We start from the raw sequence: 22,819 nt of genomic DNA on the forward strand, positions 1-22,819 counted from the left end.
GCCACACTCGGTCACAGGGAGTCCCCCCATGGCTGTAGGTATGAGCTGAGGCAGGGCGCAGGTACTCAAGGGTCTGGGGGTGACGCAGGGGTCTAGGCTGCCGGCCCATGCCCTCTGGAGCTTGCCAAGCCCAGCTGTGCATCTGCCGCGGGCCCTGCCTGACCTTGCGCCTGTGGGGATGATGGAACTCAGCTCGTGGTGGTCACTCCCCACGTGTGGTCATGTGGGGTCCCGTGGTGAGGCGCTTTGCCTCTCCCAGTCCCAGCCAGCACTCCAGGCATGCCCTTCCCTGCTGTGGATGGCCCAACCGGCTGTGCTGCCCTCCTCCCTCTGGCACTGACCACAGGCTTCATATGCATCTTGTCCCACCCCTCCCTACTCAGCCCTGGCCTTTCAGCCTCACTCAGCAGGGCCCCCACCTCCCTCGTGCTTCCAGTAGCCATCCCAGCAGCCAGGTGAGACCATCTCCTGGGAACCTAGCAGGGCCAAATCAGTATCGCAAGAGACCCCCACGTCAGTGAATCTCCTGTCCAGCTTGTGGTTGGGCCCCAGGTCAGGCGCCCTGAGAATCCAGGCCCTCGTGTTTTCTCACAGCTCCCACCTGCACCCTTGGCTGGGTCGTGCAGCCCGTTTCAGGGAAGAGGCGAGTTACAGGCCTGACGCCAGGAGAGGGGATGGGGCAGGTTTTGGGGGGCAGTGTTGCCTTGCTGAGAGAGATTTGCCTTATCTTCTAGCAAGGGGGGCTTACGAGTTCTGATAGGGATGGGTGGGCCGTGTCCGTAGGCTCGGGATCAGAGGAAGCTGGACTTCAAAGTTGGGGGCATTCACCCAGAAGCGCCCATGCCAAGTTCTAGGGTACCTCCCCACCCCTCACAAGCTGACAGACCTTCCTCCAGCGGCTGATTAACCTGGGTGGAGCTTGTCCACTCTTGCTGACAAGTCCAGGGGCTAGGGCCAAGTCTCAGCCCTCTCTGCCTCTTCTCCCGGCTGCCCCTCTGCTTGCACCCATGTCCCTGCCCCTCACCTGTGAGAGTGTTAGCACGTGGACGGCTGCCTGTGCCAGGTACTGTGGCTTCTCCACCTGGCCTGTTGGGGGGTGGTCCCTCATTGCCAGCTGGGGAGCCGTGCAGTTTCTAAATCCCTCTCTTCACCCTCGGTCTGTCCACTCCCCCCGTCACAAGGTGGTTTCTCTGGAAGCTAAGATAGATTTGGGAAGCAGGGTCTGGTAGATTAGGTGCCAGCATCTGTGGAAGGGCAGAAAGGAAGCAGGATTGGGCAGAGCTGACTGACAGGGAGCTCTGGAACCACGTGGCCTCACGGCGGTTCCCGGTGCCCCACTGCAGTTGGCCGTGGGGTTGGCGGCCCTGGGAAGAGCGATCCATGGGGGAGGCCCTGAGCTCTCTGTTGCCTGCTGACAGCACTTCCCACAGCAGGCAGCTTGCTGGTGTGGGGACGTGGGTGGCTTATCCAAGTCATTTGCTTTGTCCTTTACACCGTACTGCACGCACCTGACACCACCAGACTCCCATGGTAGAGTCATTATCAGTAAAATCAGTTCATCGTAGTGATTACTGTAAACGAGACTGTGTCCTGCCAGTTAACCCTGTCCCGGCAGGAAAGAATCCTCATCCTCTAGAACATCCCGTGAATCTCATTTTGAGTTATTTATCCAAAGGAGGTTGAGATCTGAGGTTCTGACCCCTCCCACTGTATGATCTATGTAGATGTGTGGTGTCAGTGCAGATGTGGGGCAAATACTAAACCACCTTGATGTTCAGACACATTTTGGCCGAAGACATTTTGGAAGTGGAGCCCTGGAGCTGAATGCTGCTCAGAGGTAGAGGTGTCAGAGTTCACCATTCCCAGAAAGGGCCGTGAGGCTTGAAGTCATCACAGGACGAATGCCTGCCCTCTGGTCAGCCGTGTTTCTCCCCACTCTACAAGCCTTGGCAGATCTTTACGCTTCCCCTGGAGATGTACTGGTGCCTCTTGAGCTGCTGCTTTCAACTGGGCAGTTTTCACCCCCTGACCTCACGCCTGGGGAACAATGTCTGGAGACAACTTGGTTGTCACACATGAGGAGATGGCCATTAGCAGAGGCCGGGGTACTGCTCGGCACCCTCCATAGCCCACGGGACAGCCCTGCTCAGCACCCTGCATGTAGCCCCCACAGGACAGCCCCCACACCAAACAACAGTCCAGCCCAGAATGTCCCTAGTGTCCAGGGGGAGAAACCCTGCTCCAACTCAAGAGCGAAGAGCCTGCATTTCACTCGGCGTGAATTCTACACTTTCTGAGCAGAGTATCTGACGAAGCCTCTCTGCAGAAAGTGAATAAACGTTGTTCAGATGACTTCGACAACTCTTGTTCAAAGTGACTACGCAAATGATGTAAATGATGTCGTTCCTTTCATGAGCCTTTGGTGTACTTGAGCTTTCAGCAGCCTGAGGCAAGACTGGACAAGTGTGGTTTTCCCCACTTTGCATGTGCAGAGCTCTGCCAGGAGGATAAGCTAAAGGAATCACATTATCAAGATAAAAAGAACATGCAAATAATGCAGGCTGTGTGGCCTCTCCTTTCTTACAGCAGGCCCTCTGCTGTAGGCGAGGGCTACGTAAATCAGCCAAGGAGTCTCTTCCAGTTTAGCCTTCCTAGTGCCCAGTAGACATTCATGGAGTGCATGGAGGATGGCATGGTCTGACGCCCACAGGCTCCCACGTGGAAATCTTGCACCTCTCAGGGGCCTGCTGGGGTGTGAAGCTGGAGAATGCCCAGCGAGTACCTGAGGGCCGTACCCCACGCTCACACCTTGAGAGCCCTCTCTTGGGGACTTCAGAGACTGGCCTGAGGGAGCAGGTGGTAAAACCTCTGCCACAGCAGTCCCCATAAGGCTGAAGATTCCTGGATCCCCTCTGCTCATACTGGGCCAGTTTCCTTGCCACCAGTCCTGCTGTACTCTGGCCAAACTAAAAAGACATCTCTATTTAACTTTCCTCGGCATTTCCCATCTCTCTGGATGGTTCCAGGATAACTTTCTTTTAATAGTTGGACAACTTTGACCACATCATGGGGTGATGTAGGTTGTCTACAGGGAGTCCCTGTGCACTCAGCCATCTCAGAGCAACGTGCTAGCTGGTCAGGTTCCCACCGCCTGCATCTGTGTGAATCGGTTATTTGGGTAGAAGTTTGAAACCTCTCATTTTGAAACTACTGAAAATAGTGTGTTTATATAAGAATATGCTCACGCAAATTGCGTGTATTTAATCCTATAATACAAATCTTACCAAGGGAGATTTGTTGTTGTTGTTTTCTTGGGTGACTGTCGTTCAAACCAACTCACTGGCCGTGTTTAAGTGAGAAAGCTTTAACAACCTAGCGTGAGCCCTGTCATTTTTGCTCTTGAGTAAATTGAGAAATGCCCTTGCTTGTCCTGCACCTCCAACCACCTGGAATGGAGAACACCGAAGGTAGGGAAAGGATCTCCAGGGATGAGCAGGCATGGAGCCAGCGGGGCTGCGGAGGAAGACCGGCCGCAATGAGTGAGTGCTGAGCAGAGAGAAGGGCCGTTCTCGGCTGGCATCAGGCCCAAGAGAGTCAAGAAAGGGGGACGAAAGGGAGACAGGGAAGAAAACAGTGGTGGGGCTGTAAGTTGACCTCCAGGTGGCAGAAAATAAAGTTGGAAGAATTGACTGGGACAGACAGCCAGGGCCCTGCAGGAAGGGCGGGAGTGGAAGCCTGCGGACACCTGCCCTTTGTGATTGAACCGCAGACACCAGGCCTGGCAGGGTCGCTTGCCTCCGCTGCCCAAGCTAAGGCTCTGCTAAGCTGGTCCTGAGAACATACTTCATGCTCAACTTCAGGGATGTGGCTGTAGTGTCCTCACTCTATGCTGAGAATGAAAGAAGCACAGTCTATGAAAGGAAAACCCCGACAGCACAGAGCAGTTCGTGCGGCAGCAGCACACCGGGAGTCCCACTCCCTTTCCTGCTGCATTTGGGTATGCCGTGACAAGGACTATCAGAACCACTCACAGTAAGGTCAGGTCGTGTTTCTAAATCCACTGTTTATGGACCGTCTTTTCACTGAGAAGAAGCTCGTCAGTTCAGGGGTTTCTAGAACTTCTCCAGACTCTTCAAAAACTCATGACTTTGTCCAAGTTGGTAATCCCAGCACTTTGGGAGGCCCAGGCGGGCGGATCACGAGGTCAGGAGATCGAGACCATCCTGGCTAACACAGTGAAACCCCGTCTCTACCAAAAAATACAAAAAAAAATTAGCCGGGCGTGGTGGCAGGTGCCTGTAGTCCCAGCTACTCACGAGGCTGAGGCAGGAGAATGGCGTGAACCTGGGAGGCGGAGCTTGCAGTGAGCCGATATTGCGCCACTGCACTCCAGCCTGGGCGACAGAAGGAGACTCCATCTCAAAAAAAAAAAAAAAAAAAAACTTGCAAACCCTCATGAGGAGCCTGTCCCCAGCCCTGTTTTCCAGCCTCTGCCTGCATGGGAGGGGCAGTGAGTCAGCCACGTGTTTGCTTTGCCGCCTCTGCCTGTGTGCTCTCCAAGCTGCGGGTTTCACATGCAGTAAACGGCATCAAGACATTGACAGAAGGTGTATGGGCAGTCTTACACTGTCTCAGCGACTTCAGGGCCAAAACTGTCTCTTGTGATTTTGCCTCTTTTGGAAATGGAAGCCACCTACCGAAATTGTGTTTTACCAGAGCCCCAGGAGCTCATAGTCAAGGCTTTGTGACATCAGAGTTGTTAGGAACGTTAACCAGGCAAGATAAATGACAGACCAAACATTGTCCTCTCAGGCCAGTGTGGAGTTTCTTTATCAGACATGTGTGCACCCCTTCCCGCCTTATCTCGGCATCTGTGAGCCTGTCATTTGAATGATGTAAAATGCATACATGTTGTACTGAGACCTTAAAAGTGATCTAGTTAAGTGTTATGTATTAAAAAATAAAGTGATCTAGAATCCAGGACAAGGTTAAAATTAATTTCATATATACACATATATATTCTTTTAAAGAAAAACTAATATTAGCTTTCTCCATTGAGCCATGTGAGGTGACTATAGCCAGCCCCTCAAGCAGATTACGGTAATTTTTTGACACATTCAAGCCCTAGATAGTTCTGTCTTTTCATATCCAAGCGATACAAGGCAGCCTCCAAGGTACACTCTAGCAGAAACAGTCACTGCCATTAGAATATTTTTTCTGTGTATTAAAAACAAGTCACCATTGGCCTCCCAGATAAAGAAAATGTTTGGTAGGAATTCTGTGCCTGGTTCAAATCCTTAAAATTATAAATTGCCTAATTTTGCATATGCTGATTTTCCCGGGATTGTTTTGTGTATTACAAGAGCTCACACGGGGGAAGGGCCGGCATTAGGGGGAGGAAGGCAGAGGGGGGAGAGGAAGTTATACCAGTAACTTTTTAAACGAATGGCAAAAGACCTTTTCTATTTTAGATTTCTTTATTGAGTCCCTGTAATTCTGTAGTAGGCTGTAAAATAAGACACTTTTTGCTTTCCTTTTTAAGAAAAAAATCATCAGCCCGATAGATTACTTTCCCACCTGCCCAGTGGACTGCACCTTGCACAGGGTCTGTTCCCAGCGGCCCCTAGAGGATGTGCCCCATTTCCCTGCGGGGCTGGTATTTGTGAATGTCTCCCTTCGGTGTGGATTTTAAGGGATGGGTCTTCCCCGCCCGCCTCCCACCGCAATTCATATTACATCCACTCTTCTTCCTTGCAGGCAAACGAGATGCTGCTCAGTGGACGGAAGCTGACGGCGCAGGAGGCGTGTGGCAAGGGCCTGGTCTCCCAGGTGTTTTGGCCCGGGACATTCACTCAGGAAGTGATGGTTCGCATTAAGGAGCTTGCCTCGTGCAATCCAGTTGTATGTCTGATTGCTTCTGTTACACGTTACTTTTTTAAAAATAGAACCTTTTCCCTCAGAGAGCTCACAGATTTGCAATTATTCCTAAGTCCTTTACGTTTGTCCTCAACAGAGCACCTTCCCGTGAAGTCCTGCCAGAAGCTACTGCCGCCACTGCCCCCACGCACGCCTTGCCTTCCCTTTGCAAATACCCAGGCACCACAGAAATGGACTTCAGTCTGAAATGTCAGCAAGTTAGCAAATGTCCTATGAAAGTCAACAACAACTAACGGATATAATTCTTCACTGGTTCCAAAGCCTTTTCAGTCACATTATTAGCTTCTCCCCACTTTCCCCACAGTGGGCCTAAGTTGTTTTTGGGTTGTTGTTGTTGTTTGTGAGATGGAGTCTCACTCTGTCGCTCAGGCTTGAGTGCAGTGGTGGAATCTCGGCTCACTGCAACCTCAACCTCCCGGGTTCAAGTGATGCTTGTGCTTCAGCCTCCCGAGTAGCTGGGACTACAGGCATGCGCCACCATGCCTGGGTTATTTTTGTATTTTCAGTAGACACGGAGTCTCACCACGTTGGCCAGGCTGGTCTCGAACTCCTGACCTCAAGTTGATCCACCCACCTCAGCCTCCCAAAGTGCTGGAATTACAGGCATGAGCCACTGTGCCCAGCCTCCTAAGTTTTTGTTTAATAAATGTGCTGAATAGGCCGGGCACAGTGGCTCACGCCTATAATCCCAGCACTTTGGGAGGCCAAGGAGGGCAGATCACTTGAGGTCAGGAGTTGGAGACCAGCCTGGCCAACATGGCAAAACCCCGTCTGTGCTAAAAATCCAAAAGTTAGCCAGGCTTGGTGGTGCGCGCCTGTAATCCCAACTACTCGAGAGGCTGAGGTGAGAGAATCGCTTGAACCCGGGAGGCGGAGATTGCAGTGAGCGGAGATCCCGCCACTGCTGTCCAGCCTGGGCAACAAAGCAAGACCCTGTGTCCAAAAAAAACACACAAATAATTTTTTTTTAAATATGCTTCTAACAAAATTGCATTTGGCAAATTATAGGATGTGAAATGTATAATATTAACTGACACGACTCCCATCCCAGGCGGACAAGCAACCCTCATTATGAAAATTACATTTTGTTTAGAAAAATTCCCTCAACAGGCATCCCCAGAGCTTTCTGGGCATCAGCAGAGCAGACGTCCAGTTCGGGGGTCCACGCGGTACGCGGCAGTGGCGCGGGGCCGAGGCTGTTCACGGGCCGGGTGCCGACAGCCCAGCTCTCCTTTCAAATAAGCCGTTTTGAAGTTAAGAATGCACCCAGTGCCTAGTGTGAAATGTGCTTTATACATATGTTAGGCCCGACATATTGTGAGAAAATGTCTGGTAACCTTTTTAACAGGTGATTGCTGGATTTGATGATTGCCTCCGTAAATGTGGAGGCACAGGGGACCCGTGTCTGCCCGCATGCGCCCTGCTAACTGGCTGCTTGTTTTCCGGTGCAGGTGCTTGAGGAATCCAAAGCCCTCGTGCGCTGCAACATGAAGATGGAGCTGGAGCAGGCCAACGAGAGGGAGTGTGAGGTGCTGAAGAAAATCTGGGGCTCGGCCCAGGGGATGGACTCCATGTTAAAGTACTTGCAGAGGAAGATCGATGAGTTCTGAGTGTCGGGCTGCCCACTGGTGACACCGGGATCGGGCTGAGCAGGAGTACATCACCGGCTCCAGTTGCCCTGATCCATTCTCACAGCCTGAAACAAGCTCACCCGTAGCTTACGCTTGGAAGCAGGACTGGGAACATCCACGCTATTTATTATCGAGGAGTTTTAAAGTACTGTAACTTTAAAATAACTACAAAGCTTCTTTGTCCAAACGTCATTATTTTATACTTATATACACGCAGGTGTAAAAGTATAAAGGTGAGCACTAGACTGCTCTTAGAAGCTCTAATTTTTGTTTTCTTTGGCTAGTACTGTATAAAAAACAGAATTGTGTTTTATTGGTTTTGGATGACAGAAAAGTCTGGAATAATGTTTGTTTTCCTCATTTCTTCCTTCTAGAACACAGAATCTAAAGGGGTATTAGCCAGCCTCGCCTCCCTGCCCCACGTAGAGACACAGAGTGATGTGAGGCGTTGGCTTTTTCTCCAAGAAGGTACAGATACCTCAGATTCGGGAAACTCAAAATCAAAAGACTTAGCTTCTAGGATAAATACTTCTGATGAAAAATCCGCTGAGGAGCATACCCCAAACCAGACATATGCTTAGGATTCATGCTGAGATGTCAATTGGTTTCCCCTTCTTTTTCAAATACATCCAGTTCTTACCCAGTTAACATGAAGAAACCACTGTCTCTAGAAGAAAGCTTGTTTTGCAGTATTAGCGAATCACTGAATAGCTTAAGTATGTCTAAGTTATAAGTTAGTCTTTAGTGGGTTTTAAATAGTTTTTCTTACCCTTCTGAAAAATAACTACATAAGTGCTTCTTGTTGCTGGGTGAGAAATACTACTTTATAGACAGTTTTGGTTTTCTATTTGCAGATATGGTTGATGTATTTCACCAAAATAAAATATTTTTATGTTTATAAAGTGTAATTTTTAGGTTCACTTAGAATATATTTTATTTAATAAGTTAAAATTCTTTTGGCACACTATTAAATGCAAAAACTCCTTTCAAAACAAAAAAGAACTACCTTATATTCAACATTTAATGTTCTTGGCCTCTGCTTTTATGTCTATACAATATACTGAGTTCAGTATGGTGTCCAAGAGTGCCCTGTGTGGATAGACACGTGCACTCCTTCCAGGAGTGGGTACTGATTCCAGACTCCAGATGCCTATTATTAGTTAGGCTTCTGAGCTTGCAATCATATTGAATGTATGAAGAGCGAAATAAAATCAAATTCTTATTTTTGTACAGTTTTGAAGTTTATACTTAGAACTGACCACCTCCCCGGCCACGCGGAGAGCTGTACAGTGTGTAAATCTGCCTTTATCTTGGATTGATTGGTACAGTATTTTTGCATCTGTGGGACCTACCTTTTCGTTCAGTAGTTTGAACTATATATAAACTGTACAATCTGTAAAGTTTTTATAGAATAAATATTCAGCTGTGAAAACTGGTTAAATAAAACTAATATTTCTTAACACATTTGAAATGTTTCTCTGATTCTTGTGAGATTTCTCATGGGATGTTTTCTCTTTCGTGTGTGTGTGAAATATACATGTGTGTATAAAGCATCTGTACAGTTTAATGGAATGAAACCCTGTGTGACTAACAGCTAGGTAGGACCTAACAATTTGACCAATATCCTCCCTGGTCACCTTCACCCAGGTGACCGTTTCCTCACTTTGTGTCCATCATCCACTTCTCCTTCAAAGAACTTATTCCTAAAATAAGTTACTTTTAGTTCTACATATTTTTAACCTTTATATCATATCACAAATAAGCTTCTGTGACTGACTGACTTCATTCACTGTTAAGTTTTCTCTTACGTAGAGTTGTAACTTACTCCTCCTTTACCCAAACCTGTCATGTGGCTGTTTTCACTCCTGTTTTACAGATGAGGAACCTGAAGAATTAAACACTTGCCCAATGTCATGTAGGTGATTTGAACAGGAGTAGCATGAAGCTTTTACCCAAGGTCGAGGTGGCAAAGCACATATTCTGGCAAAGACACCAAGATGTCAGTGTTGTAGAATTCACAAATAGGGAACTGAGTAAAATCTCCAAGTTGATGTCTGCATCATCCGAGACTTTGAATCCTCTGGGCCTTGTGAGCCACCTCCCCTTTTTCTGAAGCAAACCTTCCACCTTTCAACTTCTTGCACAAGAATTGATCCCAACTAGAAGTAGCACTGGCGACAGCAGTGAAGTGCTTCTGTTTTGTGCCCTGCGTGGGTGAGGAGGAAGGGAAATGCGACTGCTCAGGTGGGTGAAAGTCTCGGTCCAACTTTTGAAGAGAATTTGACAGTAACTGTCAAATATAAAAAGCCTGGACCCAGCAACTCCATCAGTAAGGATTCATCTTAAGGAATGAGTGGTTATAGGAAATATGACAATAAAGATACGTACGCAGTTAAGTTCATCTCAGGATTGTTCCTGACAGTGAAGCATTGGAAACTGCATTCATGTTCCTCAGTAGGGTTTTGGTTAAATAATTGTGCAACACCATCACAGTGGAATACACATTTATTGAAAAAGAATGTTGATGAAATCTTAGGTTTAAAGAAAATTGTATGCTTTAAAAAACTTTAAAGGATATGCATGAAAAACATTATCTTGTATATATCCAATTCTCTCCCCTAGAGCTTCCCAGCTCCTGGGCTTAAGACTGCTCAGCCCCTCACAGCCAAAGTCGGGAGCCTGTTACCCCTGAGAGCCAGAGACAGGCACAACACCCAGGCAGCCTTGCTTCCTCAACCATGAGGGTAACAGTGACGATGGCACTTACACTGCAGCGTAAACCAGGCTCGCTTCGAAACACTTGATGTCCGTTGGCTCATTCAGTTTTTTGAGATTATTTTGCAGAGAATATTAATGTAATACACATTAATATGCTTTTCCCAGATCCACTCACTGAGCCCATCTGGTGGCCTGTCTGTACTGACCTCTCCTGGAACCAACTTTCCCCAGCTCGTGGCCTTCCTGTCCTAGCATCACTCTAAAATGAGAGCTCTCAAATAGTCTTTAGGCAGGCTGATTTCGTTTGTGATGTCCCCAGCAAAACTAGTGACAGCTACAGAAATGAGAAGAACCCAGAACTCTGACAATCTTGGAGGGAAAAGTGTGCCAACTACGTAAACGGGACTATAGATGGCCTCAGACGGGCTGCTCCCCTTCTCTCGCCCCATATTTGGTCAAGAGGGAGTGAGGGGTGCCCCCAGTCTCTGGGCACAGCAGGAGCCTAGGGGGCTAGGGCCAGCCTTATGGCCAACTCCCTCTCATTGGGCTCCATCAGAGGCTCCAACCCACTGGTACGCTACTTCTTACACTGGTATGAACAAGCGTTACAGCTTCTCCAAAAGAAAAGTTCTCTCCCCTAGAGGTAAATATAAATATTTATAAATATTCTAAAAGAAGAAAATATATTTTCTGTGTGTTGCAAGAGAATTGGCACCTGCCAAATAGTGACACATAGCTTAAGAGGGAAAAACCCTGGGGACACAGGATTCTGTCAGAGACTGAGGGAAACTCAGTCTCTGCTTTTCCCAGGTCCACTCACTGAGCCATCTGGTGGCCTCTCTGTGCTGACCTCTCCTTTCCCCAGCGCATGGCCTTCCTGTCCTAGCGTGCAGACAGGAGCTTTCTGAGGCTTTTCCGACAACAGCCCCAGGTTCGTGCCCCACCAAGTGTGAGAAGCTGTTTCTAAGCCGAAACTTTTCAAATGGACTCCAGGACATGCCAGGGAGTCCCGCCCTCTAGAGGAAGGGAGAGACTCGGGCAGCTGAAAGCACAGATAACTGGGAATATGAGACCCTGGAGTACAGCCCAGAACTAAGGAGGAGAGGAGATCTCCGATGTTTCGTGCACCAGTTTAACTTTACATGTGAAGAAACTGAGGCCCAGAAGGGTCAGGCCACTTGCCCACCATCACACAGCCTGTTGGTGACTTAGCACCTGGGAAGAGAGGGCTACATTCCACTGCTCTATGCACTCTTCCCTTAAGTGGGAAGGCAAGGAGGGGACCAATGGCCTGTGGTGTCCAGCCCATCCTGGCATCCCATGGGCCTGTGATTCTCTGCAAGTGAGAGTGGTGGGGCAGAACGGGTGGTTCCAGCCTGCTCAGTGGCTCTGGATTTAGGGCTATTTTCAAGTCAACGCTAAACTTACCAGGGAATTCTGATGGTCTACAAGCTTTCTGCATCTGTAAGAGCTGGACCAGCCCACCAAGCTCTCTCAATACTAACTAGCATTTAAAAATAAATACCTTCACTATTTGGCAACAGGGGAATCCTCTCCCTCTTCCCCAGGGAACGTTCTGACAGCATGTCTGTCTGAAGAAGCAAACGAATGTCTGCTTTGGTGAAAATGACATTGAATGATTTCAACCCTGGTTTAAAACTTACTTTTTTGGCAAGATAAGAGACTAGCATTTCAAAATTTAAAATCTGTTTTATGACCTTAGAGTCACAAGCACTTAAATGGCTAATAAATGGTTTAATACAGGCATTAGAATAAAAGCTAAGATCTAATGTATTTAATTCTTATTTTCTTAAATTTTATATGCTAAAACTGGGTAAATTATATACATATATATGTATATCACCTGTATGAAACACACTGCATAGGACAACTAGACAGAGGATCAACATGGAAATAGAAGACTGGAACAACATTTTAAACCACCTAGACGTAACATACCTGTACAACCCTTCATCCAATAACAGCAGAGGGCATATGCTTCTCAAGTGCACCTGGGACATTCTCGAGGATAGACCATATGTTAGGCAATAAAACAAGTCTTAAAAGTTTAAAATGATTAAAATCATACAAAGTATGTCTTCCAGCCTCAATGGAATGCAATGAGATATCAATAACAAAGAAATGTGGAGAATTCAAAAATATGCGGAAATTAAACCACATTCCTAAATAACAAATGGGTCAAACAAGAAACCACAAGAGAAATTAGAAAATATTTTGAGATGAATGAAGATGAAGACACAACATAACCAAATTTATGTAATAAATTATATAATAAAACATCTATATGAGAAAAGTAGATGCCAAATCAATAACCTAATCTTCTACCTTAAGAAACTAGAAATAAAGAACCGCAAACTAAACCCATAGCAAGTAGAAGGAAAGAAATGAAGATTAGAGCAGGAGTAAGTAAAATGAAGTACAGAAAAATAGTAGAGAAAAATCTGAAACCTAAAGTCATTTCTTTGAAAAGATCAACAAAATTGACAAATTTTAGTTAGACTGACCAAGGACATAAGAGACTATTCAAATCACCGAAATCAGAAATGAAAAGGGGGGACACTACTACCAACCTTAGAGAAATAAAAAGAACTATAAGAGAGTGCTGAGGAATCGTATCCCAACAAATTAGATTAGCTAAATGAAATGGACAAATTCCTAGAAAGACACAAACTTGAAATTGACTCAAGAAGAAAGAAAAAACTAAAATAGACAAAAAGATTGAATTTGCTGTCAAAAAACTTTCTATGAAGAAAAGCCCAGCACTAGATGGCTTCACTCATAAATTCTGTCAAATGTTTAAAAAGGAATCAATGCCAATCCTTCACAAACTCTTCCACAAAATAAGAGGAGTGAATGCTTCCTTACCTCTATAAGGCTAGTGTTGCCCTAATACCAAAACCAGACAAAGACATCACAAGGAAACTATAGACCATATAGACTATATATTTATGTTAACATTCCTTATTAATACAAATGCAGGTATTCTCAATGAAGTAATCTGACAACATATAAAACTTATATGTACACCATTACCAAGTAGGTTGTGGTGAACTGCAAATGTGCCACTGCACTCTAGCCTGGGTGACAGGGCAAGACCCTGTCACAAAAAAAAAAAAAAAAAAAAAGATGCTCAATGTCAGCCACTATGGAAATGCAAATCAAACTACAGTAAGACATCACTTTATCCCACTAGAATGACTATAACAAGAAAATACCAAAAACTGAACTAATACGTTCAGTTATAATAACAATAACAAATGTTGATGAACATGTGAAAAAACTGAAATCCTCACACATTTGCTGGTGAAAATGTCAATTGGTACAGCCACAGTAGAAAACTGCTTGATAGTTCCTCAAACTGGCATAAGGATGAAGTTAAACTTCTTAAGGAACTCTTAAGCCTTGCAATTCTACGTCTAGTATATATCCAAGAGAATTAAAGATAGGTACTCAAATACTTGTATGTGAATGTTCATAGCAGCATTATTCATAATAGCCACCAAATATTCACCAACTGGAGAAAGGATGAACAATGAATTGGCATATCCAATGGAATGTTATCTGGCAATACAGATGAATGAATGAGGTATTGATACATGCTACAGTGTGGTTGAACCTTGAAAACATTACGCTAAGTGAAAGAAGCCAGATGCAAAAGGCCACATATTGTATGATTCCATTTATATAAAATGCCAAGGATTGGTAAATCCATAGAAACAGAAAATAGATTCGTGGTTTCCAGGGACAGGGGGTGACATGGGGCAACCGGAGTGGGGAGCGGCAGGTACAGGTTTTTATTTGGGGGGTATGAAAATGTTCTGGAATTAAATAATGGTAATGTTCACACAACCTTGTAAATATCCTTTAAAAATTGAATTGTTTGCCTCTTAAAATGGTTAATTTTATGTTGTTTCAATTATGTCTCAATTTTTTGAACGTGTGTGTATATTATATATATAATCCTCTAAACTAACATAAAGAGACTATGGAAAAATACTTAACTGATCCGAAATGTGCAAAAAAGATGTGAAAAAACAACATAGACTGGCAGGACAAATAATAGCACATAGAAAATATGGTATATTTTATCTCAAAATATTAACAAACACATTAAATAAAAATAGACTAAATTCTTGTGTGAAAGCTAAATATTTTCAGGCTGTATTCAAAATATATTGACCTAGATATACATATATGCCGTTGACAAGAAAAGAAAACACATCGGAAACTGAAAAGTTGAACATAAAAAGGTAGAAAATATATACTGTGCAAACAATAACCAAACAAAAACTGGTGTAGCTATGCTAATATCAAAATATCTATTAAAGCAAAAAGCATGGTAGGAAAAAGTTTTTCATAATGACAGCAGACTAAGTTCTATTGAAAGATATATAGTTCTAAATTTGCGTGTACCTTGTTACTTATCCTCAGAGAAGAAGAAGAAAAGGAAGAACAAGAAGGGAGGAGAAGGAGGAGAAGGAGAAGGAGGAGGAGAAGGAGGAGAAGGAGAAGGAGAGAAGGAGAAGGAAGTGCGGTCAGCAGCTTCTCAACTGGCTCCCAGTGATCCCGACCTCTTGCTCTTCACATCTGTGTATGATGTACGGCTAGACCTGGTGACTCGCTTCTAACAAACAGAACATGGCAAAAGCAGTCACTTCTGAAATCTGGCTGTAAAAGACTGTGACTTGTGGCTGGTGCACACATGTTCTCTTTTTGCCTCCTCTGGCTGGCTTACTATGGGAGAGTCCAGCTGCCATGCTGGGAAGTACCCATAGGAGAGGCCCATGAGCCAAGGGACCGAGGGCGACCTCCCACCAACATCCAGTGAGGAGCTGAGTCCTGCCAGTGCCCACAGGAGCGGGCTTGAGAGAGAATCCTTTCCCAGTCCAGCCTGGTTCACCCTTTAAACCGCAGCCCTGGAGAGACCTCCAGACAGAGGATCTGGCTAAGCTACATCTGGATTTTTTGTTCCAGAAAGTGTGAGTTTGGGGGTAATTTGCTATTCAACAGTAGACGACTAATACAACCAGGGTGGTCATTCTCACAGCTCACTTTTGATAAATATACAGATAGATAGATAGATAGATAGATAATAGATAGATAGATAGATAGATAGAGATAAATACAAACAGACATTGATATAGATGGGGTCTCAGACAAAATTTTCATCTTCACGTCCTGTAACAGCTTGCTAAAATAGTCTATTCTCTGCATTTAAATGTCCCTTTATGTGGGATTGGATGTACAAATGATCTTATGCCCATACTGTGCAACTCTTTAAGAGAACATGTAGCAATGATGGTGATGAATATTTATTACTGTCTTAGATGAGAATTACAATCAGCCCTATTTTTCAGATGAGAACTCTGAGACCAAAAGAGGTTATATAATTTACGTAAGGTCACCCCCCAAGTAAGGGCTGGAACAGAGATTTCATAGCAACCAAACCACACCCAAGAACAGCATTCTCTCCTTTTTCATCCTTTGCGCTCTATAGACCCCAGGGTAATGGTGTGTCATGGGCTCTTGGCCTTTCTCTGTCTTTCTTTCTTTCTTTTTTTTTTTTTTGAGACAGAGTCTCGCTCTGTCACCCAGGCTGGAGTGCAGTGGCGCGATCTCGGCTCACTACAAGCTCTGCCTCCCGGGTTCATGCCATTCTCCTGCCTCAGCCTCCTGAGCAGTTAGGACTACAGGCGCCCACCACCACGCCCAGCTAATTTTTTGTATTTTTAGTAGAGACGGGGTTTCACCGTGTTAGCCAGGATGGTCTCGATCTCCTGACCTCGTGATCCGCCCGCCTCGGCCTCCCAAAGTGCTGGGATTACAGGCGTGAGCCACTGCGCCCAGCCTGGGCTTTCTCTTTCTATGACAATAAGTAAATGTGACATTTCTTGCCCCTTGAATTTTAGAAGCAATTTGTAGACTTGTCATATGTATGTTATTATAGGTATTTTTGCTAGCCACGCTGTCACTGTCAAGCTCCTGGGTGAAATAAAATTAGGTAAGTTTTTAGACAAAGCCTTGGTATATAAACTTTTGCTGCTCACTGTCTTAAACTCAGGAATGCAATTCATTTGGAATGTGTGCCATCACTCCTGATGCAAGCTTGGTGCCTGACACTCATTATCCCCAGCAGGAACTTCTTGGTGATTTCCACAGTGAGGGACAGTTATGTCAGCACAGAAAAGACACCAAACTTTCGGTTTGATCATCACTAATTACCTCTAGTGGGTGTGATTATGAGAAACTTTTACTTTTCAAATAAATTGGGGAAATGTTTTAATTGTTACAAGCATGTTTACATGACTAATTCTTACAAAATATACCTATAGATAGATGCTTCTTGTCCCTGTCTCAAGCTTCCCCAAGGGGGTTTTGCCTGAATATTTGGAAACTGATGCCCTCGGAGATATGAGCATCAGCTCCGTCTCCCTTCTTCCTATTTAAAGATCTGGGCTGGGCACGGTGGCTCATGCCTGTAATCCCAGCACTTTGGGAAGCCAAGGCAGGAGGATCACTTGAGGCCAAGAGTTCAAGGGCAGTCTGGGCAACAGAGTAAGACCCCCATCTCTACCAAAAATAAAAAATAGAAATAAATTAGCCAGACGTGGTGGTGCATGCCTGTAGTTCCAGCTACTCAGGAGGCCGAGGTGGGTAGATTGCTTGAGTCTGGGAGGTCAAGGCTGCAGTGAGCTGTGACCACACCACTGCACGTCAGCCTGGGCGACAGAGTGAGACCGTGCCCGCCCCACCAAAAAAAGATCTGAGTTCACCCGAGGGAGGCCTCTGGCTTGCTGGCTGGATGTTCCCTGTTTTAGAGGTGTCCACCCACATGTCACAAGAGCTTTTTAGGTTTTACTATGAAGCAGCAAACAGTTTCCTCCCCAGGCCCTCGGTCACTCAGGGTCCATTGCCGGGTGTTTCCTTTTTTTTTGTTTTGAGATGGAGTCTCGCTCTGTTGCCCCGGCTGCAGTGCAGTGGCATGATCTCAGCTCACTGCAAGCTCCGCCTCCCAGTTTCACGCCATTCTCCTGTCTCAGCCTCCCCAGAAGCTGGGACTACAGGCGCCCACCACCACACCTGGCTCATTTTTTGTATTTTTAGTAGAGACGGGGTTTCACCATGTTAGCCAGGATGGTCTCGAACTCCTGACCTTGTGATCCGCCCGCCTCGGCCTCCCAAAGTGCTGGGATTACAGGCGTGAGCCACCGCGCCCCATTGCCAGGTGTTTCTAAGAGTGGGGAGTGGGAACCTTTCCAGAGTTTTGCTTTGGGGCTCAGCTTTACTGCTCTTCTCTCTTCTTCCTCTGGAGCTGGCGCTCAGAGCTGGCGAGAGCCCTGTGCTGATGAGGTGTGGTCCTAGTTTGAGGAACCATCGCACCCCAGCAGCCCCGATTCCCACCGAAGACCTTGGCTGGCCGCCAGCAGCAACGATTGATCAGCAGAGAGCCCATGAGAGGCAGATTGAACGCACCAGGGCCAGTGAGCCTCCTGGAAAAGGCTGCTCAGGTCAGCAGTCGGCTACTATCGTTTGGTAAAAGGAAAGATAATCTGTTGATTTTTATGCCTTGCTGTAAATGTTTGCTGGTAGCAATCTGTTATGTGACAGTCACCACTGTTTTTTATTTTTCTGTATCACTAGAGATGTTCTCTGGAGCTTTAAAGCCTCCTGCAGTGAGAAACTATTACATAAACACACTGTTTGGAGAGGAGAAAATTCCCTGTAATTCTTGTTCTCTAGAGGTGTGTGGTGATCATTAGAACCACAATCCTCAGCTCTGTCCTGGGGGCCCCAGATACGGTTCATTCCCTTGGTGTGTTAACCCCCGAACCCCTCATTCTCCATTTTTAATTTTCCCCTGAAGAAGGAAAGAAGACATTCCCAATGCCTGTGAGGACAGGGCTCCTGGGGTGAGCCTGTCGATTGTGAAGTTTAAGCCACAAGCTCAGTGATCGTCGGGATTGTAAGGGTCGTGGGGATGAGACAGATGCAGATTCAAGAGTCTGCCCTGCTCTGTGCACCTGGCAGTTCTCTCCTTGGCTCGGGCCTTCCCAGATCCTGGAATATTGAACTTTAAGTGGTATCACAGTCACACTGCAGCCACAGAGTCAGGCCGTCTGAGTGTTGGTTTGTCTGTCTTGTGACAAGGGCACAAAAGATCCATGACTCCTGCAAGCGGGGAGGTTTGCCGAGAGAGAGGTGCGCACTGCACGATTAAAGTGTAACCTGAACCACTGCCCTGCAGACTGTCAGAGCTCGCGTGTGTGTGCCTGTGGGGGTGTGTGTGTAGGTGCGCACGTGGAGTGTATGTGTGTGAGCACATGCATGTGTGCTGGGGGGATGTTAACAGCTTCACTGAGGGGTAATTGACATACGATCACACTGTGTTCAAAGTGTAGAATCTGACAAGTGTTGACGTATGTATACACCCATGAAACCAACACTATACAGTGAACACGTCCATCCCCCCCAGAGATTTTCCTGTGCTTCTTTGTGATCCCTCCCTCCTGCCCCTCCCACTCTGCCCCACTCCAGGCAATCACTGATCTGCTTTCTGCCACAATACGAAGATTTGCAAACCGCTTATAATAACCATTTCTGAGCCCAGCAGGCAAATACTTTCTTTTTGGCGGGTGGGCCTTTCATTGATTGTTTAAACTTCTCAATTCAGAGAGAGAGGGGGAGACAGGAGGACAGGAAAGACTGGTCTGGGCCCCTTCTGCGAGGCCTGGCCTTAACCACAACCCCAGCCTGGCTCACGTGCCCTGGAGCCTCTGCCCACAGGACAGCCCTGAATTCCCCTCTCCAAGCTTTGCAGGGCCCTCATTACCTTTCCTGGTCAGGCTCTGTACAATCTGGGACTCTTAGCCATCCTGACACCAAAACAACAAAAACCAGAGACAGGGGGGTTGGAGCCAGTCCCTGCAACCTCTCTCTCATTCCTGCAGTGCTGACCTGCTAAACCAGGTACTTCCCTCTCTTTCCTTTCTTAGGGCTTTGCTCCTGGCGCTCTGCTCCTCTTCATTCTGGATCTCTCCTTTACTTGCTTCTCTCCCACCTTCTGCCACCCCTGCAGCCCATGGCAATGCAAACAGACTCATCTATGTCCTCAGTCTGTTTGCAGAACCACAGCCCTGGCCTGGCTCTGCTCAAGGACACCATACCTCCATTCTCCAAGTCCCGCACCTGTGGGATGCAGGTGGGGCTGGGAATGGGCACTCCCCTGACCCCACTCCAGCATCAATCCAATCCCCCTCCGATGCAGGAAGGTTCCAGATGTTGGGGAGCCATGGAAATTGTTCAGTGTACATATGGTGTTCTGGCTTGGGCAAATCATAATGAAGACAATTTTCCCACAAAATAGGAGAGAACATCCGTGATGGTGCCTGGTTCATTTCCTAGCACGATGTAGCCATCAGAACACTGAAGGGCTTATACAAGAGATTTATTGGGGTTGTGGAAAAAACAAAAATCGGAAGAGTAGAGCTTAGTAGGCAGATGTAGATTTTAAAAGCTCGGTAAGAGGTACATAAACATTTCTTCAACAGGACACAAAAATCACTAACCCGAAAGAAAAAGATTGGTACATTAGATGACAGTAAAATTAAGAATTTCTTTTCATCAGTGAGAGAGTAAAAAGGAATATACAGTAGCTAAAAGACCCATATCTGGAATATATAAAGAATTTCTACAAACTAGCAAGAAAAATTGATGATTCAATAGAAAAAAAAAGAGCCAAAGAAATAAACAGCTAGAAATGGATGGCAGCAATGGTGGTACATCAGCGTGAATGTAGCTAATGTCGCCGAGCTGCACACTGGTAAAAATGGGAGCTGGGTACAGTGGCTTATGCCTGCAATCCGAGCTACTCAGGAGCTGGGTACAGTGGCTTATGCTTGCAATCCGAGCTACTCAGGTGGCTGAGGCAGGAGGATCACTTGAGCCCAGGAGTTCAAAGACAGCCTGGGCAACATAGCAAGACCCCCATCTCAAAAGAAAAAAAGTAAAAATGGTAAATTTTATGTTCATATATATATATAATCAGAGTTAAAAATAATAAAATAATTTAATTAATTGTAAAAAGAAATTAACAGCTGCTTCACAAAAGAAAGAAAAAATAAAAGAAGGAAGGAAAGGGAAGGGAAGGAAGAAAGAAAGAAAAAAATGATGTAATTGGCCAAGAAAAAATTAAAAATGCTCAACCTCATAAGGCATCAAGCAAATTAAAACCACAGTGAGAAACCAATACTCACCTACCAGAATGTCTAAAACTATAAGGATTGTTAATACCAAGTGCTGGGAGAAATATGAGGTAACTGAAATGCTCATACACTGCTGGTGAGAATGTAAAATAGCACAACCACTTGGGAAAACTCTTTGGCAGTATCTACTAACACCAGCATATTCCACTACCCAGAAATGCCACTCCTAGGCATAGCCCCAAAAGAAATGTGAAAACATGTTCACCAGTGATGTGCAAATGTCCATCAACAGGAGAATGGCTGGCCAGGTGCTGTGGCTCACGCCTGTAATCCCAGCACTGCGGGAGGCCAATCATTTGAGCCTAGGAGTTCAAGACCAGTCTGGGCAACATAGTAAGACCCCCATCTCCACAAAAAATTTTAAAAATTAGCTGGGTGTGGTGGTGCACACCTGTGGTCCTAGCTACTTGGGAAGCTCTGGCAGGAGAATCACTTGAGCCCAGTAGTCAGAGGCTGCAGTGCATTGTGATTCACCTCTGCACTCCAGCCTGGGTGACAGAGCAAGCCCCTGTCTCTAAAAAAATAACAATAACAAGTTAATTAAAAAAAAAAACCAGGAGAATGCCTAAATACATTGTAATATACTTATAAATGAATTCTTATGGTAATGAAAGTGTATTAGCAACTGCTAAACCCAACTGATGAATCTCACCAACATGTTGAACAAAAGAAGCCAGATACAGAGGAATTTATACCGCATGATTACATCAGACAAGGTTAAAACCCAGGCCAAACTATGGCATTAAGAGTCAGTGAGCTGCTTAGTGCTTCAGGGAATGGTGCTTGCGGGGAGGGAGGCTCTGGTAATATTCTCTTTCTTGATTTGGGTCTGGTGTCCCAGGTGTGCCTACTTTGTGACAATTCATCAAGGTGTACTCAGGGTTGGTAGCTTTTCTGTATATGTATTACACTTCTCTCTCTCTCTCTCTTTCTCTCTCTCTCTCTCTTTCTCTCTCTCTCTCTCTCTCTATATATATATTTTTTGGATACAGAGTCTCACTCTGTCACCCAGGCTGGAGTGCAGTGTTGAGATCTAGGCACACTGAAACCTCCGCCTCCCGGGTTCAAGTGATCCTCGTGCCTCAGCCTCCTGAGTAGCTGGGATTACAGGCACGCGCCACCATACCCAGCTAATTTTTGTATTTTTAGTAGAGATGGGATTTCACCATGTTGGCCAGGATGGTCTCAATCTCCTGACCTCATGATCCGCCCACCTCAGCCTCCCAAAGTGCTGGGATTACAGGCATGAGCCACTGCGCCCGGCCTTAAGTTTATTTTTAAAAGCTCCTACTGATTGAAGCATAATTGACTGATTGGTTGGCAGAGTCTCTCTCTGCTGCTCAGGCTAGAGTGCAGTGCCGTCATCTCGGCTCACTGCAACCTCTGCCTCCCAGGTTCAAGCGATTCTCGTGCCTCAGCCTCCTGAGTAGCTGGGACTACAGGTACGCACCACCATGCCTGGCTAATTTTTGTATTTTTTGTAGAGATAGAGTTTCACCATGTTGCCCAGGCTGATCTCAAACTCCTGAGTTCAAATGATCTGCCTGCTTCAACCTGCCAAAGTGCTGGGATTATAGGCGTCAGCTACTACACCCAGCCTGAAACATTATATTGTATTTAAAACAAACTCTTCTGGCTGGGCCTGGTGGCTCATGCCTATAATCCCAGCCCTATGGGAGGCTGAGGCAGGTGGAACACTTGAGGTCAGGAGTTTGAGACCAGTCTGGCCAACATGGCAAAATCCCGTCTCTACTAAAAATACAAAAATTACCCAGGTGTGGTGGAGAACACTCGTAATCACAGCCCTATGGGAGGGTGAGCCAGGTGGATTGCTTGAACTTGGGAGATGGAGGTTGCAGTGAGCCAAGATCATGCCACTGCACTCCAACCTGGGCAACAGAGCAGGACTGTACCTCAAAAACAAAAACAAAAACCTCTTCTCATTGTCATCCTCACGTGTTCTTTTTGCCCCATATAAAATAATCAAAAGCAGGCTAGCTCTCAGCAGACTAATTTCCATGTAATGATATGTACATCTCAACAATGCATGCATTCTTTGATTATAAAAGAATAAGCATTATTGATTCTGGAATTGATTGATAAAAGGAAGGGTAGGTCTTCAAACCAACAAATTGGCCAATGGATAAAAGTGCAAACTGCCAAGCGGAGAAAGGTGGGGACCAGCCATATTTTCTTTTGAATCTTTACTTTGATTTATGGAATGAGGGTGTTCTTTCCCTTAAAGAGATG

The 22,819-nt window shown here is 45.9% G+C and overlaps 1 protein-coding gene across 4 annotated transcripts in view; it reads left to right on the forward strand.

Moving 5' to 3' along the window:
• The window catches only part of CDYL (chromodomain Y like), a 183,651-nt gene extending 174,619 nt beyond the window's left edge, over window positions 1-9,032 (forward strand). For all 4 annotated transcript variants that reach the window (XM_055113155.1, XM_008956570.6, XM_034961382.4 and 1 more), the window contains 2 exons: window positions 5,758-5,901; window positions 7,389-9,032. In XM_055113155.1, the coding sequence (XP_054969130.1) occupies window positions 5,758-5,901; window positions 7,389-7,547 (303 nt within the window). In that variant the 3' untranslated portion in view covers window positions 7,548-9,032. The remainder of the gene's footprint in view (window positions 1-5,757; window positions 5,902-7,388) is intronic.
• The last annotated feature ends 13,787 nt before the right edge of the window (window positions 9,033-22,819 follow it).

The sequence above is a fragment of the Pan paniscus genome, chromosome 5 (genome assembly GCF_029289425.2).
Source record: "Pan paniscus chromosome 5, NHGRI_mPanPan1-v2.0_pri, whole genome shotgun sequence".
Lineage (NCBI taxonomy): Eukaryota > Metazoa > Chordata > Mammalia > Primates > Hominidae > Pan > Pan paniscus.